This window comes from Panthera onca, chromosome D4, assembly GCF_046562875.1.
Source record: "Panthera onca isolate mPanOnc1 chromosome D4, mPanOnc1 haplotype 2, whole genome shotgun sequence".
Taxonomy (NCBI): Eukaryota; Metazoa; Chordata; class Mammalia; order Carnivora; family Felidae; genus Panthera; species Panthera onca.
In genome coordinates, this window is record NC_138351.1 from 29,757,316 (window position 1) to 29,776,375 (window position 19,060).

At 42.6% G+C, this 19,060-nt stretch overlaps 1 protein-coding gene across 14 annotated transcripts in view; it reads left to right on the forward strand.

Moving 5' to 3' along the window:
• AOPEP (aminopeptidase O (putative)) overlaps positions 1 to 19,060 on the forward strand; it is a 342,210-nt gene that overhangs the window by 263,133 nt on the left and 60,017 nt on the right. For 13 of the 14 annotated variants that reach the window (XR_009603091.2, XR_013551794.2, XM_060609897.2 and 10 more), the window contains 2 exons: positions 2,871 to 2,933; positions 3,353 to 3,427. Coding sequence is in view for 12 of the 14 variants with exons in the window: in XM_060609897.2 (XP_060465880.1) it covers positions 2,871 to 2,933; positions 3,353 to 3,427 (138 nt within the window). In the remaining 2 variants the exon portion in view is untranslated. Of the gene's footprint in view, positions 1 to 2,870; positions 2,934 to 3,352; positions 3,428 to 5,916; positions 6,072 to 19,060 lie in introns of all 14 variants that reach the window. The other variant, XM_078436883.1, reaches the window with a different exon arrangement.

The window sequence follows — 19,060 nt, forward strand, 5'->3', positions numbered from 1 at the left end:
TACTAATGATGGATCAAATATTGGTTCATGAATTGTAACATGCAGCACAGTAATGCAAGATGTTAGTAACAGAGAAAACTGTGTGTTATGTTGGCATATGAAAACTCTGCTTTCTGCATAAATTTTTCTGTTAACTGCTCTAAAAAGTAAAGTCTTAATTAATAATAAAAAAAAATTTAATAGCTCTAAAAGATAAGCAATTTAAAAGAAATAAACAGGATGCTATTAGAAGGAATAGCAGGGGTGACATAATTTGGATTGGGGAATAAAGAAAGACCTTTCTGGAGTTGTTGTTAATAAGTAGGAGCCAGCCAGGCAGAGAAGAGAAAGAAGTACATTCTTGGTGAAGCAAAGTGATATCATTTGAACTACCTTTGGAAATATTCTTCTGACTTCTCCATGGAGGATGGATCATGGGTGTGGTCATGAGGGTGCATGAGTACAAAAGAGACAAGTTAGGAGGAACTTAGAATGGACCATAGCTTTTATCTACTCAAAGTAGTAGTAGAACAGAATGACAGTAGGATTCTTTCCTTTGCTCAGCTTATGCCAGAAGCCATTAGGTTCTCCATGAGCCACAGGCTAGGAAGACAGAAGACTGTTAACAGGCAGCAAGATGGGGTTCCCAGGTCTCCATTCCTAAGATCTTTCCAGCAGCTCAGTGGGATTTTTAGAATGAGGAACAATCGTGTGTGTGTGTGTGTGTGTGTGTGTGTGTGTATCTGAGACTACAATAAGATGAGAATTATAAGGGAAAACAAGCCTTCAAGTACTAACTATCCAGCTGTAAAAACAGATTTTCATAGAAATCTGTGTCGGATTTAATTTTCAATAGTTATCCATTCCTGCTACTGGATTGTTGGAATTTATTTTGTTTTTTGTTTCTTTTAAGGCTACGTGTCAAAAAATTTTTGATAAGTCAACAAAAAGGATACTTAAGGAAGGTCCACTTTAGGCAGGGTGCTGTTTTAATACATCAGTGTTGAACGATTTGTAGCAGAGTTCTTAGGGATAGTGAATTCCCAAGGAAAAAAATTCTAGTGAGTAAAGGGAAGTGTTTACCAGTATATAGATTTCTATTGATTCTGGAACTGTAATTAGCAGCGTGGAAGCTCAAATAGTTCAAGGTTTTGTTTCCATTTAAAATTAAGCAGCTCTGAATATACATAATCCACTTCATCATTTGTAACTTTTATCTGCCTATGTGTACTGTGCACTGGAAATTTGCAAGACATTCACTATTTTTATGCATTTCTTTTACAGTGAAAAATTGTATATGATAGTTGTACATTACATAAGGATTCACCACCACTTTGAAAAATCTTTACCAAATGAACATGCATTTCATAGCACTTAGCTAGTAATGATACAAAATGGCTAATATGCCTATCTAACTCTATAGAGTGACTTTTTTTTTTCTTTGTATTCCTGGAAGCACAAACACTTAAGAATCCCCCATTTGAGCAGACCTGTTGTTTATTTTAGGACATATAAGTGCATCATCAATGTAATTTTAAGTAGTCCAGTTATGAATATGGGATGAAGGGATAAAATAAAGTTTTCCACTCTGATGTGTCCATTAAGAAGCTCCTCTTTGTGTAAAATACTCCGTGGCAAAGTTGCTTCTATTTAAAGTAGTGAGTTTGATCTTGGCTTTGATCTAAAGCTTTTGATCTTGAAAGAAGGATGGGGTAGCAATAAAGAGAGGGCAAGACAGATTTTCTTTAAAGAAATGCGATAAAGTTAAAGGGATGGTCAAGATCAACAAACAGAAATGCTACCCGACTCCTCTCCCCAAGCGCTCACCCCCATTCTGGTTCAGCCAACTTCTGATGCGGATGGGAAGAAAGTCTTTTGGGGGTCGGCGGAAAAACTTGGAGTATCGCAGGCTTTTACAAACTAAGGGGAAACTTTCCCCTAATAAGGAATACAGAATGTACCCTTTTAAATTCTCCCCCTGTCGCTGGCGGGGGTGGGGTGGAGGTGGGGTTCCATGGGCAGAACGCGTGCGGTGCCTACTGCGCTTAACCGGAGAGTGTAGGCTCCGTCGAAGCGCGGGCGGTGCGCGGGGCTCGCCTTTACGCGCTCCCGGTTTCTCCCTGGGGAGGTCACCTGCCACAGCCCCGGAGTCCGGAGGGGCCACTGAAAAATGTCTACTTAATGGCGTCTAATCCATTCCCGGAAAAAAAAAAGTCCACTAGGAAAGTTCCTTTCCGCTCCGCATAGACCATCTGGACACTTAGGTTTCTGACCGGAGAAGCGAGGTGGCCTGGCCGCGGGGGTGGGGGCACTTCTCAAGCTAAGCCCTTTCTCCTGCGGCCGGGCCGCGCTCCGGCACGCTCAGCGGCAGAGAAACCCTTTCGCGGGTCCCCCGGAGCCCGCGGGGGTGGGGGCTGGAAAGGTAAGGCGTGCGCGCCCGGGTCGGTCCGCGCGTGGGAGGACGCGGGAGCGCGGGCGCGGGCGGGACCCGGGGAAAGGAAGAAAGACGTTCGCAAAGAGAACAATAAAATAGGGACGCGCCGGCGGGGGCGGGGGCGGGCGCGACCTGCGGGGAGGCCGGCCCGGCCGCCTATACCTTTAAGGCAGGCCCCGCCTCCGCCCCAGCGCCCGCCCTCCGCCCGCGCCGCCGCCCCGGCCCCGCGCCGCCCGCCGCCCGCGCTGCGCCTTAGGTGTTGCGGGCCCCGCGCGCCCGCTGCTCTCGAGCGGGCTGGCCGGGCGGCGGGCGCTGGGCGCGGGCGGCGGGGCCCCGGCTCCCACCCTCACCTTCCGCGGTCGAGGTAGTGGGTCAGCGCGCCGAGTTGGTGGGGCGCGGGGGAGGGAGGCTGGGGCGGCTCCCGGGGTAAACTTGACTCTGTCCCCTTCCCCCGCAGCCGCTGCAGAGGGAACGCCAGGCCGGGGCGGAGTGCGGGCTCGCGCGGCAAGTGAGCGTCGAGGTGAGTGCGGGGGGCGCGCTCCCCGCGCTCCCGTCCCTCCTCTCCCTCCCTGGGGCGGTGGGTCCGGCGCCGCATCCCCGCCGCGGAGTCCCCGCGGCGCGACGCGCGACCGCGGTGGGTAAGATGGCCCCGTTCGGGGGGCTCCGGCGCGCACCGGCGCGGGGGCGGGCAGCCGGGCCCGTGACCGGAGGGAGCGGCCCGGGCGAAGGTCACGGCCTGGGTGCGTCGCACCCCCCGCGCGCCTCCCGGGCCCCCGGCACTGAGGCCGCCCAGCGGGCCCGGAAGGTGCCCGTGGCTTCCCCAGGTGAAGCGCAAGAAGGCTGCGTCGCGAGGCGGTCGATCGTTTCTTTCTCACGCCGAGGAAGGGCCGTCACGACCCGTCGTCCTGTTTAAAATGCTCTGTGGTTTTTGAACTTCAGGTCGAGAAATGGATTCGAATGAACCGGAGACCCCGAAAACGGAAGCGAAGGGAGACCGAACAAGTGTTTGAAAAGGTAGGGCCCCCGAGAGAGAGCACCGGGTGGAGTTCTTGAGAAAGCTCCCTGTCCGCCCCAGAGGACTTGGTCACAACAATAGAGTAGAGTTTGTTTTTTTTTTTTAAGTTTTAATTAAATTTACAGTAGGCTGTAAATTAACCTGGATAGTTACACAGAAAAATTGGTTGACAGTGCTAATGATTATGGACGTACTATGTTGTCAGGAAGAGGATGACCCCGGATGGAGCTATGTTTCCTGTCCATTAAATAGAGCAATGGGACATAAGCGGGTTCCGTTATTATGTTAGACCAGTAGTAGTTATTATGGCAGTTGTTAAGGTACTTCTAGACGGGCGGGGGCGGGGGGGGGGGGCGTTCTGAATAAATTGCCCACAATATCGGGTTTCTCTGTTCGGTTGTGATAGACACAGCACACTCACTTAGCTTTGGGACTTTAAATTAGAGTAATCTTAAAAATGGAGGGAGACGATGGATTTCTTTTGAAACCCTAGGAGGGATTTTATTTACTGTAAAGCACATGAAAAACTTGTTTTTCTAAATTTAGAATTTCAATATGTTACTTTGCAGAAGTTTGGACTACCTATTTTCTCCTGAAATTATATTAAATTAAAACTTGATTTGTCATTGTAATAAATAGTATGAAATAAGGTAAGTATAGTCTGTTGTTTTCTGAGTGACTTTTATTGAAAGCTCTTAAAAGTGAATAGCGTTTTCACAAATGTTATAGCAGATACGATTTTTGTTGCGCCTACTTAATTACTGTACTGTTTTTTGATTCTTGATAGCACCAGGGGATTAAAATAGATGTGTGTTGTTTTTCTGCTGCTAGAATGTATGATGAATCACTCCTGGTTCTGAAGCCAAGTTCTTGCTGATAGCATTGCTGCTGACTTCTGTGATGTGTTGCCTTAGTATGGGCATTGCAGCGTCCGAGAATGTGCACAAAGCACATCATAATGAAGGTGATCCCAGAGTTCCAGAGTGCATGTAAGGATACCAAGGCCAGCTTCTAAGAGAATGGGGAAAAGAACTGGCCTAGGATCCTGGTCATTTGTAGGGAGACATTCAGTGTGTGAAAAGTGGCACCCCAGCCCTAACCTTTTTAAACAGAGTCATATCTGTCAGTTCAGTTAAACAGTAATAGAAAAAGGTGTCATTTTGAAGAGACTTGAGTTTTCTGACCATACCTCGGCATGCTGTGGTAGGTTGTGTTTGTTTAACTTTCATGCTCTAGGTGTTTTAAAAAATGTAAGGTGATGAATCTGATCATAAAATGTCCAAAGAAGGGAAAAGTTTTATGGCTTGCTTAGTATTGCAAAAAAAAAAATTTCCAGCTATGATTTTTTTAAGCCAAAAATAAGATTACTCAAGTAGACCATATGCCAGGCGTGAATGAAGGGAAGCCGTTACCTTTGTGGATTACTAGGTACCATCACTCCCCAAATCTGAACTTGAAGTATTGTGACGCCTTCAGAGAATGAGAAGGGGGTGCTGAGGATTTCACCTACCAAGAAAATGGGGTTCTTTGCTGAGCCTTCTCGGCTCCGTAGAGGCTGTGTATTAGAGCTTATGGGCAAGGTGCACGTTTGACTTTTCTTAGAAAACGTGGGCAACAGTTTTAAAGAGGATACGAAAATGAAGTAGGTTGGGATCAACACACTGAACTTCATTTCAAAGAATGAAGCTGAAAGCTGAAGCTTTGAGGGAGGAGGTAGAGAGGTCAGAAGATGGGAGATTTCAGAGTTGGATCAGAGAATATTAATTATCAGCGTGTCCAGTCTTTCTTCCTGGCTCTGCGAGGCAGCCGAGCCCTTTGCCCACTGTTTTGCCTGTGTTACAGCCAGGAGAGGGTTAGGAGCTCTCTGAGGCAAAGCCTGCGATATTTTCAAGGGCAAGGTGAAATGGAGTGTGATCAGTGACCAAGGGCATCAGAGCAAGTTCTGAAAGGCACAGAGGCCACCCTGCAGCTGGAAGCCAGGGTGCCGTCCCCTGATTGCCTGAGTGTCTATTCTGAAGTACAGATCAAATTCTGTGTGGTAATGAGTATTTAAACCGAGGTCATATGTTAACCTTTTGCTACGATTTGAACCTGTTAGTAGGAATCTCAGTAGTTAACTCTCTGTTGAGTTTAGTAAGGGTTTTTAAATGTCTGCCACGCGACGAGTAGAGGCACGTTAGCCAGTTTCTCCTTTTTCCTGCATCTGCTGTCTATTTCTACAGCATTCAAGTAACACTGTGGTATTTTCAGCTTTTATTCATTTTGTATTACTGTAAAATATGAAAACGAGTGGTAGTCATTTCTGGTAGGCATAATTTTCAGTCTACCCATCGCTTTTATTTGCCTACTTTGTTTTCTTTGCCCCGTCTCTCCCCCACGCCGCCCTTCCTCCATCCCCCAAGTCTGTATTTACATCTTCCAGGCTCACGTGGGACTCAGCCCAGATCTGACTGAACTTGGTTAACTAGTCTGTGTTTTACTGTGCTAGGGTCAGAACATTTCTCCTGCAGTGTTTACTGACTTGTGGAGAGCAGAGTCTCCTGACCTGCCCGCGGAAGGAAAACCGAGCAGCAGTGCGAGGCCACAGTGTGGAAGCGGGCAGCGGGCGAGGAATTATAGGTGGCGAATGTAATCTTACAGGAGGTATTTGTCCCCCTCACCCCAACCCCGGAAAGAAAATCACGAAGGTGCTAAGTGGTAGGCACGGCCTGATCTAGGAGTTGAGTTTTTCAGTGAACTCAGAAGGGGAAGCAAAACAAACTTACCCTGTTCTCAGCTGTGGGTTAAAATAACGAATAATGAAATAAAGTAAACTGGGTGAGTGAGAGGTTCTACCGGGAGAAGTGATTTAAAATGCTCTCCTGGCCTTTCCCGGCTGTTCTCCTTCCTGTGCGAGTCCTTGAGTCCTTCCCTCCCACCCAGCCACCGGAGGCCCAGTGCTGTCTTACAGGTTTCGCTTCTCGTCTTCCTGAAGCTCATAGTGCTGTCTTATGCGTCTTCTGTCTTCCCTGATATTTACTTTCATTTTATTTTCTCTTCATACTTTAGCCCCCTTTCCACTAGGTGCAGCTCAGATCCTTTTTACTGTTCTCGGTCTTCTTCATTTTAAATTACAAACTCACCTCTCTTTTGCTTCTGGTCCTCAGGTGTTTTCTCCTTACGTTATGATGTTCTTCCTTTTATGTTATTTCAAGTTCCTGTTATTTAGTTTCAATAATTTGTGCAGCAGAAAGGCAAGGAGAGCAGGAACAACTACACAAAGAACAATTAGGGAGAATGGCTCAGCTCTGCAAGGGGCAGTGAAACAATGGTGGTTGCAAAAGTGAATTGTATGTGTATTTTTTTTAATAATGTTAATAGATTTTTCTAAATGGCTGTTGGTTTTGGAAGAGGAACATTTTTTTCCCTGCTTTTATCTTTCACTGATTCAAAAATAAATTCAAATTATCCATCACATTCAAAGATTAAGGAAAAACATACTTTTAAAATATATGTGAAATATAAAGATTTTAAATAGTGTTGTTTTTTTTTTTTAATTTTAAGGGTTAGTAATACTATACTACACAATAATAAATAGTATATTGAGGAAAAGAATGTGTGAATGACGTATGATTCCTTTAGAAGAAGAAAATTCCAATTTTCAGATTGCAGAGAAGCACCTGAAATCATGTTTTATACGTACCTGATAATGTACAGAGGATAAATTTTAAGATACTCTTTTCTGGTCATCATCGAGTATATATGATGTCACAGGTATTCATTGGCAAACTTTCAGAACGTTGAAAATTCAGTGATACTAAGGTTGACTATTATTATTGACAAGCTATCTTTTATGTGTGTTAGTTTGTTTCCAAGCTAGTGGTCTTGGCGAGGGTGAGTGTCTGGCCTGTGTTACGATTAGTCATAAGGAACACGAGGTGCAAATGGTTTCTAACAAAAGCACCCTTTAAGGTTACCTTAATTGTTCTTTCCTGCCAGAACCCTAAAAACAATACTCCAGAGCATAAGATTGTTAAAAATGTGGTGAAATTTTCCTTGAAATATCGAGTGAGACATAAAGATCTAGAGAGATGGTTGTGAAAATGTGGATTTTATAGTATTTAGTCGCCATCTCAGAGTCTTTGAGAAGAGAAAATGCGGACAGTTTTCTTTGTGATCTGGAGCATTTTCCCTCAGTTTTACTTCATGTGTTCTTTCCTCACATTTGATTCTGAACTGCAGTGATTATCTTGGTATGAATAATAATTTACAGATTAAAAAATGTGTATAGAACCCATTTTGGCTTATGCATTTTGCCACATTTATTGCTCCTTTTAAAATTTTATATGTTCTAAGAAAATGCGTTTATTACAATTCTAATATTGAAATATTCAACACGTTAAAGGTAGGTACAAATTTTAAACTATTTAACAAAATGCTTTACTGCTGTTTGTCTTTTGTGACAAAGGTCTGTTTTATATTAAGTTTATGATTTCTGGAAAACTATTTAAGACTAATAAAAATTATCTGGCTCTTTCTTGGACCTGTAACAGCAGACGGTGACCGTGTTAGGCTTGACTCTGGAGCGATCAGGATACAAAGCTTTAGAAAATGGCACAAGACGAATTTAAAGAGTGCTGAACCAAGGGTCCCTTCACTTTACAGGAGCTACCCCACATTTAGCAAAATGGTAGGCTGCAGGCAGCCACTCTTATGCAACTGAGGCAGCATTGGTGTTGAGTGGTTTCCCAGGCATCGGTGCCCTTGCCTCTTTTTGAAAATGTTCCTGCCCTGTGAGAATTCATAACTAGTCTACATTTATATAGCTGTAATCTCTTACAATAGCTTCATTGATACTTGATCTCCATAGAAAAGCTTTATGGGTTCTAATGAGTCACTGCTCTTGAGGCACCAGCCGCCCTCCCTATCTGTGAGTGGCTTTGTGTCCTGTGTTGTACTGATTGTGCCTTTGGATGACAACTTACTTGAGTGATGGAGAGAGGCAGGGTAATTTATTAAAAGTAATTACAAAGAAACCTAACAAAAAGAGTAATTACAGTGCTGTTAATATGCAATTCGTTATTTTATTGCTGCAATATTTAGAACTGGGTCTTATTTGTGGGTCTCCCTTTTTTCCTTGTAAATCTCTGGCAAATACATAATTTATTAAATTCTCTATACCTAGGTCTCAAAGTAGATTTGGTTTTACAAAATCTTGGCTTTTTCTGCCTTTTTTTTTTTTAAACTGGACCGAGGAAGAATGGCTGAGAAAATGTATTTTTGGTAGCCTCAGGAAAGGAGGCTGATCTGCATAATTTTATGCTATTAAATTTTCATCTGTTCCATAGATTTATTTTTTTTAAGAATCTGCACCTTTAAGAAAATGTTCTAAGAATTTTGAGTGTACTGAAATTCCTTCCATTTTCAACTAGCATAACGGAGAAAATTAAAGTACAGTCATCCACTTACCTCACGCACTTATTCACGTATTTTAAAAAGAATCTGTGAATGGGACTATTAATATAATAATAGCTGACACTTGTCATGTGTCAAGCTCTATTCTAAGTGCTTTGCATGTACCCGCTCATGTAAATGTACCATTAAAGTAGTACCACCAACCAGCAGTGTGCTATGAGGATGTTGTAGACGGGGGCAAACGCTTTGTGAAAGTAGGTGAGGTATAAACAAATCAAATAATTGCTGCAGAAAAGAATGCTTTGGGCAAGATTTAAACAAATTTTTTTAGCCCAGGCTATTGATAGCCCTAGACCACGAGCATAAAGGACGCATCTCTAAATGAGGAAAATCCTAGCCAGCGAATGTTTTGAAAACACATGAAAGTGTGCAGATAATTACACTATTGTTGATTTTAGCAGATCTGATGCCAGCAGCCAGCAACTCTTCTGTGCCATGAAAGATGAAAGCCATTTTAATATAAAACATGAGTGTGGCTGGAACAGGGAGGCGGGCAGAGAACAATCTTGTGCCTTTTTAGTTACTTTTATAGGAAGCATTAGTTACATTCCTGTGATAGAATGCTTTACTTGGCCATCATTCTCATCTCAGGCGTTTTAATGATTGCTGTTTTGCGCCTAGCATCATACAGCAGTAATAAGATGCGTTATTTTAGTAGGACCTACTGATGTCAGTGTCGTTTAGGACCTGTGAATGTTTCCATTCATCTTCTATTTCAGGAGGCGGACACTACTATGTGTCTTTAGGTATAGCTGACATGTATTTCACTTACGTTTCTGGGTCTCTGAGTGCAGCAGAACTGACACTCAAGCCTTTTATTTTATCTCCAGCACTTAGGGAAGGACCTGATTACATGCAGCCTTGATTACTATTTGTTGAATGAGTTAGATGAATGATTCCCACACATGGCACTTACCTTCTTAAATCATACTTGGCGATTACATTTTTTAAAAATTGTAATGTCCCAGTTCTTGTTTAATTATTTTGATCTTTAATGACAGAGGTTTTCACGAAGGCACATTGGGGAGAGCTTTCCTGGTTGTCATGGGTCATCTTTTTCATCTCGTCTATAAAGAGAGCTCAGAGCCAGGAAGACCTGACCCTGGTCCCAACTCTGCCACCCAATCATGTGCTCCCTGAGTTTGTCACTTGACTTCTGCTTTCATCTGAAAATCCTTTCATTTAACAGGCCAGTTAGGCCAGTGTACCTTAATGATAAGATTAATGTGTGTGTTTGGCCTTGACTCTTTCTTATACTTTTATGATGTAATTTTTCTTTCGTCCATTTTTGGTATTTAGGAGGCTTATATTTTTGTTCTAGTGGTTACTTTGACATAATAATACATTTTGGTTTCTTTTCTTCACTTTATTTATTTTTTTGCTCTTGTGTATTGATTTCCTGCTGTGAGCAGTAGTGAAATTAGATGTTAACCTTTTCTTGCCCCTCCTCTTTTGATCTTCTGTCATGTGACTTGAAATACTGTTTTTCTGCTCCAGTTAAACACCTTTAACACAGCCAACAAGCTGACAGTATTTATACAGTCTTCCCATTTCCTCCTCTTTTTTTTTTTTTGGTAGTTGTACTAGATTTACAGTGTCAGCGCATGTAGACATAGTATACCATATGCTTTATAAAATCACATAGTTTTAATTCTGCAAGTAAATTTATAATGCTCATCAGCTGCCCTTATATAACTGATCTTCAGCAATTGGGATTTTTTGAAGCTAGTTCCAGAGTGGATTTCTCAGGAAGAGCTTGGGGCAACTATATTTCCTGAGGTCTTGCATTTTAATAAGTTTGTGCTCTTTCCATGTGAGGGTCAGTTCAACTAGACACAAAATTTTGGATTCATGTTTTCTTTGTTTAAGTGTCTTGAGTATGTTACTCCATTGTCTTGCATGAAGTCTTCTGCTCGTCTCAATTCTTCCCCTCAGAGTGACCTGGTCTTTTCTCTTGGACATCCAGATCATTTCTTCTTTAAATTCCAAAAATGTTACTTGGGTATGTCTCATTGTGGGCTAGTTTTCACAGTTGTCCACTGGCTTTTGAGCTTTATTTGCCTCATTTGTAAAATGAGAATAATGGTAACTTTTTTTTTTTTTTTTTTTTTTTTTTTTTGCCACTCAAAGTGGATTTGAAGACCACCTAAGATACTGTATATAAAGTGCTTTACATTTATTTTAGTTTCTGTGACTCTTCAAAGTCCCCTGTTGTTAGGAACTTTAAAATTTAGAGTATTTTATGGGCATTTGGACTTGAGTTGGCTTTATATTTGGGATAAATCTAAAGTGGATTCTCTGAAGTCTTTTGTCTGCATTTTAGCGATGTATAAATGCATGCCGACTCCTTGCGGTAAGCAGGCGGTCTGTGCCCATGCGTGGAGAACTTCTGGCCTAAAAACAGTGGTGCTTTTTGAAAGAATCTCACGTAGAAAACACTTCCTCCATTATATTCTACTCACACTCTTCTCACACTTAGTTTCCCACATAAAACTGGGTTTACATGACCGTGGTCTACGTGTAGAACAATACACAGGAAAAAAAAATTTTGTTTTTCAAATAATGAGGGCTGAAAACTCAAGTCAGTTCTCATCAGCCAACATGTTTTCTTGGATTTGCTGTACATAAGTCCTATGTAAGAAGCTGCTGGAAAATACCAGAGACACAGGAGATGTCATTTCTGGCCATGGGAGATAAAACACACACATATCAAAGATCATTTACAAAGCAGCATGTGATAAATAAATTCAAACCAGTGTGGCACAAACTAAGGACATGAGTATATGATGCATTTTACCTGAGGCTACCCTGGACTCGAGTTTCCACGCCTGGGCCGTGTTTTGATAAAGCAACCTTTACACATGCAGCCTGGAAGTTGCGGTGGGAAATTGGGTAACTGAATTAACTGAATCCATTTTAATGCTTTTACATGATTTGTAAGCACAGATAGGGGTTTGATTGACGTACATGTAAATAGTGTTAGTGTCTTTATTTGAAAATGTGATTCTTAAAAATAAATTCATCCATGTTTTGCAAGTAAGGCTGGAACCTATCATAGAAATTCTGCTGACACTTATGAACCAGAATCATTCAAAAACTCAAGGCTAGAAATATAATACTGCCTATAATTCCATGTTGAACACATTCCTTATTAAATTCTATTTTTATTTGAACCATTTATTTACTGACTTAACTGCATATCCACAGCACACAAAACCCCGAATAAGGAGTATGCATAAATACAGAGATGAATGGAAAACAGGCCTCAACTAGTTTACAGTTAGGTGTGAAAAACTGTATAAAGTGGGAAACAGAACTGAATCAAACGTCTATGAGTGGTAACGCAGGTATGTGCACAGAGTAGTTTGGATATCTGTAAGGAAAGGGAACCCTCTCACTTTGGGCATTTTGCGTTATCCGTAAGTCTGGTCCCGGATGATAGGGTATAAATATTTGTTCGAGTTTATTCAGCTTTTGTTACTTTGTAGAATTGAGGGTACCAGCATTTCGGTTCTCAAGATTCTGATGGTCTTCCCGAGAACATACTGATGCTGCAGTTAGCACTTCCCTTCAGCTTTTGCAAAGTGCCACTGCCAGGTCATGCTATCTCTGGGCTTGAGGACGTCAGGTTTTCAGTCTGTTTCACTCTATTTTTGCCCTTTTATTTGCATCGTTAAGTTTTGGAGTTTTTTCCTTCCCTAAACTTTTGGTTTCAGAATCAGGGATGGTGACTGCAAGCTCTAGAGCCCGTTTCCTCTTGTGATTCTTGAACGTTGGATCGTGTTATTCACAAAGCATCGCACTTGTTTCAGCACCAGAAATATAGCATGACCTTTAAAAAAAAAAAGTATTAAGGAAATAATTCTATGCCCCTTTTACCTTTCTGATGATGAGCACAGACTCATCGAACGAGCTACAGAATGGCATTAAGTGCACATCCAAATCATCAACATTTTAAATGTCTCTCTACAAATCAAGAAAGGTTTGTTTTTCAGAGTGTTAAATTCTAAATCATAGGTATGTGAAGGTTCAGACTTCATAGACACGAAGCAGGAAAACAACCTGATTTGCAGTGGTTAATACCAAGGAAACTATGTAAAGTGGGAAAAGATGGTCTTAGAATATGTTTGTACTTCCCTGGCATTTTCGCAGAAAACAGGAACAGTAGCCCTCTTAGGCAGCTGCCTTTATAACTGAAAGACAGAAAGCTTATGCTGTTCGCTTTCTGTGGCCATTTTCATTTGATGTCCAAGGAAAGAAATTCATGGTCTCCATGAGGAGCAGGAGAAGTCAAAAAGGAACAGCACAAATCTAGAAGAGAAGCAGGTCACAGCTCTGGACTGAGTTCGTGTACAATTTGGTTTCTCACTTTTTCTCCTTAACTGTCAGCCACACAAACTCTAGTTTTCAGTGTCGAAGGTACGGTGTGAGCGTTTATTCCTGACACTAATGGTAAAGGATGCTGAGTGCTTCCACAGACAACAGAAGATTATGGTTCTGATTCTCTCTTTTAACAGTTTCATTGAATTTAATGTCCTGTGTCTTTTATATGACATAAAATTCACCCACATACAGTTTGTTGGGTTTTAAGACACTTACACAGTTGTGCAACCATCATCACAATCTAGTTTTAGAACATTTCCATCACCAAAACGTTCCCTTGTATCCATTTGTGGTTAATCCCCATCCTGACCCCTAGCCCCAGGGAACTACCAATTTGCTTTCTGTCTTTAGTTTTGCCTCTTACACAAATTTCATATAAATGGAATCATACACACTTTAGTCTTTTGGACCTGGCTGCTTCCATTTATCATCCTGTTTTGAGTATCAGAAGTATTGCGTATATTTGTGTTTGTTCCTTTTCATCATCAAGTAGTATTCCATTGTGTGGGTGGACTGCATTTTGTTTATCTGTTTACTGCTTGATGGACATTTGGGTTTTTTGCAGTTTTGGCTTATTATGAATAGTGTTTAAGTGTCTTTATGTAGACCTACTTCTTTTGGGCATGGCATGGCCATAGGGTAAGGGTATGTTTAACTTTTCAAGAAACTGCTAAACTGTTTTTCCAAAGTGGCTGCAGCATATTTCCACCAGTAGTGTTTAAGGTTCCCAGTTTTTTGTGTTTTTTTTTTTTGTTTGTTTGTTTGTTTGTTTTTTATAGAGAGTGAGTGCAAGCTGGGGAGAGGGGCAGAGAGAGAATCTGAAGCAGGCTCCATGCTCAGCGTGGAGCCTGATGCAGGGCTCAATCCCACAACCCTGGAATCATGACCTGAGCCAATCAAGAGTTGATGCTCAACCAACTGAGCCACCCAGGCGCTCCTAAGGTTCCCAGTTTCTCTGTCTCCTCATCAGCCCTTGGAATTGTCAGACATCTTTATTTTAACCATTCTCATGGGAGTTGAACTATGCTTTCTATACTTCTTTTATTTCTTGTGAGGATCTCAAAGTATCTCTATACCCCAATATGCTTGTGTCCCGCATTTTACAGATCAGAAGGCAGTAGAGCAGTACCTGGAGAATCTAAATGTCTCACCCAAGATCCCCAAATGAATCACTGAGCTTAGAGTCCTCATGCAGCAGTTGGGGACACAGCAGCCTGTTTTCCAACTCGTGGCTCCCTGTGACTCAGGGCCTTCTTTGTCCTCATAGCTTTGTTGGGTGTGGCTTTCTTTTGATCTTTGTAGAATGATCATTCTTATCCTCTGTGGAATTTTGTCTGATGAAATCCAGTTGTTTTCTGCAGAGATGTACTAGTGTCTTGGAGAGGTGCTCCTTAGCTGCAGTACACAGGCTTTTGTGGCTCAGGCCTGGCTCCCAAGGTGGGCCCTGTGGACTGTGCCACCACGTGTCATCCTGTCAAAGGGGGTAGATGCTTGCCTCACCAGAGCCTTGTGGGAGTCAAGTGAGGTGACTTATCGAAAACAGCTGGCATGTACTAAATATTTAATACATTTTACAGCACCTCTTCAGATGACTGTGAAGGGCTGATTATCTTGTGGTGTGTGGATGGTAACACCACTCATATGGTTTTTTTTTTGTCTGTACAGTGAGGCAGGAAAACATTCTTAAATTTATATACTAATTTAAAAAAATCAGCCATGGTTTCTTATTGTTCTTTGGTCTGCAGCAAATGTAGCAGTAGTACTTTTATAAGTTTGTATGTTTAGTCCCTGTCTTTTGGCTTCACTCAAGAAGACTAATCCTACTTCTCAGAGCTACTGGATCAATTCATGTGTGTCTCCCTTCGGTTTGTCCACTCTGGTAGAATAAGGTGTTGTTGTTCGTGTTCCAAGTTGAAGTGCTCAAAGTGTTCTTTAGGCTATAAGATCTGTGTTCTAGCAAAGTTCGGCTTTAGATCAGTCTATAATCATTTCTTACACTCAACGTGTCATTGCTTTTGTTTCTTTGGACCAAAATGTTCTGATATGAAGTTCCTTTGAAGGCTGGTGGGGTTTATACAAATACCCAGCTAATGAAAAGCACTTAAATATGGGGCACACCTCCCCACTCCATTGTCACTTTGCAGGTCATGTTGAAGAGAAGGTTCCAGTTAACCTCTGTTGCCTTTTGCTGGCCAGAGTTATAGTGTTTATTTCATGACAAAAAGTGAATTCTAGGTAGTTGTCTGTGAGATGATTATTTTCTCTGAAATGACTCTTGGTCACGTTGAGTTTCTAAGTGTTAAAAGGGAACGTGGTTTTTGGATCTGTGAAAAATTTCATCTTGGTCTCTGGCTGCCACACAGAACAGGAGCTAAAAGGTTGAGAACTTCAGAAACTAGCCTCCCCACCCCCAAGGAGCTGTCTAAAATGACTGGAGGAGCGTGTGCGGGGCTGTAATGTTATGAGAGCTACTGGAGGTCCTAAGCGCGCAGGACCATGAGGGGGGAAATGGAGGGGAATGTCCCATGGAAAGTTGAACAACTCCAGCTTCAACTTATTTGGGAGGCCATACGGGATGGAGCTGTTAGACATAGGGAAGACCTTACGGCTTCTCCAAGGCCAGCCTTTCTGCATGTGAAAACACGGGGGCCTTGAGAATATTTCGGTCCCAGGCTGGAGTGCCCGCCTGGAACCAGAGCCCACGTCTGTCCCCATTTTTGCTGTCTTCACCTGGGCACTTCCCCCAAAGCAGGGTGTGGGGGCAGAGCGGCTTTGGGCTCCAGGTGAGGAGAAGTGGGTCGCGCTGGTCTTTGTTTTGTTGTAGGGCATGGACAGCTGAGGGAGGCCTGGAAAGAAGGTCTGGGGGGGACTCAGAATGTCCCTACAAGGCCACTCCTTGTCACCTAGAAACACATCCGGAGTGAGGGCCCTTTCCTAGCATACAGAGGCTTGGGTAGGCACGGACCAGGTCTGATTTTGAGGGCTCAGTCATTTCCGAACGCAGAGAAAGACTTCATGGTGAGACAGCTGGGTGTCTGCAAGGGTGGACGTGGACATTTGCTTTTCATAATAAATGAGTGAATTTTACAAGGCACAGATTATTTGAAGTTTTTGTGATGCTTATCACAGGCCAGGCAACTGCAACACGAAAATGTTGTTGGGGTAGTTTTTTTAATCAGACATAAGTGTGACCACATTACTAGGCATTTTATTTTGGAATGTGGTAAAGGCACACCCACAAATGCCTTTTCTTCAGTCTGTGCGGATATCTTCAATGTTTATTCTAAAACGCAAGGCTGCTTTCTGTGTTTCTACATATTCCTACCTCGATGTATCGCACATTTAGAGTTATGTTTTTCTTCAGTGTCTCTGACTTGGCTTGTGGCTTACAGGCCAAATCAAACCACCTCCACCTCCAAAACAGTATTGATAAAACCAGTGCTGAACTTGGATTATGAAAGGTTTAGTTCCCAGAACTTGCTGTACTGTTGGCAGGGCAAAGTGAGTAGGAATATTATGATCTAGGGGAAAAACTTCTTGTGTTTTATCTGCAACACAGCTGGCAGATACAGATGGATAGTGCCCCAAATGGGCAGACGAAAAGGGGGAGTGGGTACTGAGCTGCCTCAGACTTGCAGAAGGCACCCTGTCCCCTCACTCCCAGCAAAATGAAAGGGGCTGGAGAGAAGGCACGGGATGAGATTCCTGCACTGCTGATCTGGTATACTTTGAGTCTTCTTTTGAGATTAAGTCCCTGGCTTGGTCAACAGTAGCATTACCCAGTCCTAGAGCACCAGATTATCATAAGACAAATTTCGATGATGCTGAACTGTCCTTCAACAAAGGATTACTGCTGCACCCGCACGCACATATAACTTGGTTGGTATGCATGCAGACGCACACACGCATGTGCACACACATTTACCTGTTCCATCGACCTCTGGCCTCCAAGCAGGGGAGGTTAGGGCTGAGGCCTGCTATTGTGACCACTGTCTCCCATCTCAGAGGGAAGCTGCAGACTCTGTTTCCACAGCTGGCACTGTTTGAGTCTGACTCATGCTCCCTGTGCGTAATGCAAAGTCATTGTCATTGTGAGCCATCTGAGGGAGAGGTTTGGTGGAAAAAGTGACGGTGGAGCAAAGCAGGCTCCAGAACAGGGGGTGAAAGATATGTTTTTTGTTTAGTTTCGCTGAACTTGTAGTCACTTTTCTGAGAACTGCCGTCATCCTGCTAGAGTTGGAGATGCTAGAAGAGAGATCTGGCTTATTGCTGCAGGACTCCTCACTCTTGTGTTCACATTCTTAAAACAGGAGGAGGGGAGGAGAGTAAACTAAGTGATTGTTGTAGATTTTGAACATGTATCCATAATTTCTCAGTTTCCAGTTTTTTGTATCGAGCCTGTTTTGTGATCGTGTACTGTTGCAGAGAAGGGGATGTACTATAAATATGTGCAAACTTCAGTGTTCAAATTATTTGTATTCAAAAGGAACTTCCAATAATCGGGAGGGTGAGACATGTCATTTACAAGAGGCTTAAGAATAAAGAAGTTATCTCTATGCTATTTTTGATGGGACTTTTTCCTATGAAAAACAGTTACCAGCATATGTGGAAACACTTCCTCATTTTTTAAAGACCATTCATTTTAGTATCAGAAGTAGTTGAAAATCAAAATAAAGTGGTTATTTTAATAATAGCTCAGTAGAAAGAGTTCATGTGTCAAGAGCATTTACCTCCCAGTTTTCTGACTCTAGTTTTCTTAGCAAGAAAAATGTTAATCTGTTATGGATGGACACTTTTTTTCCCCTCTTCTCAGAACATGTGTGGTTTCCATTAACTTCTTTCTCCACAGAACTTTGGAGATGGCCACCACTGATGCCTATGGGTCATCTGTGCTCCTAGAATTGAACTGAAATGGTACAGTACATTTCTCCCCCTCTATTGTCCTTCACGACATGGAATTCATAGTCAGATAGATGAATTGAAATCCCATCTTTATCCCTTACTAGCTGTTTTACCCTGGACAAACTAGCCAGTGTAAGCCTCAGTTTCCTCATCCGTAAAATAGTTACTATAAAGCATTTAGCAAAGAGCTGCCACTAGATCATTGTTCACTGATACTAGTTATTAGCATTATTGGTGATAGGCTTTTCCAATACCATCGTCAGGGGTGAAAGGCATTTATCATATGTGGTGTATTGAGAGAACAGAAGGAGCCCTGAGAAGCAATAGGATAGATCAAGAAATGTAGCCACAGAAGAATGGCCACGTTGGGAACATCAGCCTGGCATCTCTGGACCAGCTGGAGTGTCCCCAGCATTAAGACCAGGGAGGCAGCCCAGTGACTTCTCTGGCAGGTCTCAGCTACGCCTAAAGGTACACCTCTCTCCCAAGCTGACCCAGGAGTCTGCTCTGTGGGGCCACTCTGCTTTAGACAAATGCTGCTTTGGGTTCTGTTGGAAGTTTCCACTAGGCTCCTCCGAGACAGTTTTAGTTGGAAGTCCTCAGAGAGGTTTTATTGATTTGGGTTGAGGTCTTACTTAAAGTCATCTCAATCATCAAAAGGTCTGGCTATCCAGAAATACAGTGCTGGTGTCTGAGCACGGTAGAATTCCAGGAAGTTATCAAAAATAAGCGTTGAGATACCCCCGCCCCCCAGCAACCATAGAGGTCTGAGTTTACAATAACTATTATTCTTATGTAGAGCTGGCTCCAAATAGTGAGTTTCCCCAGGCGCAGACTTACTAATAGAAACCCACTTAGACACTGAAGAAATGGGCCCAGTGTTTTTCTCAACT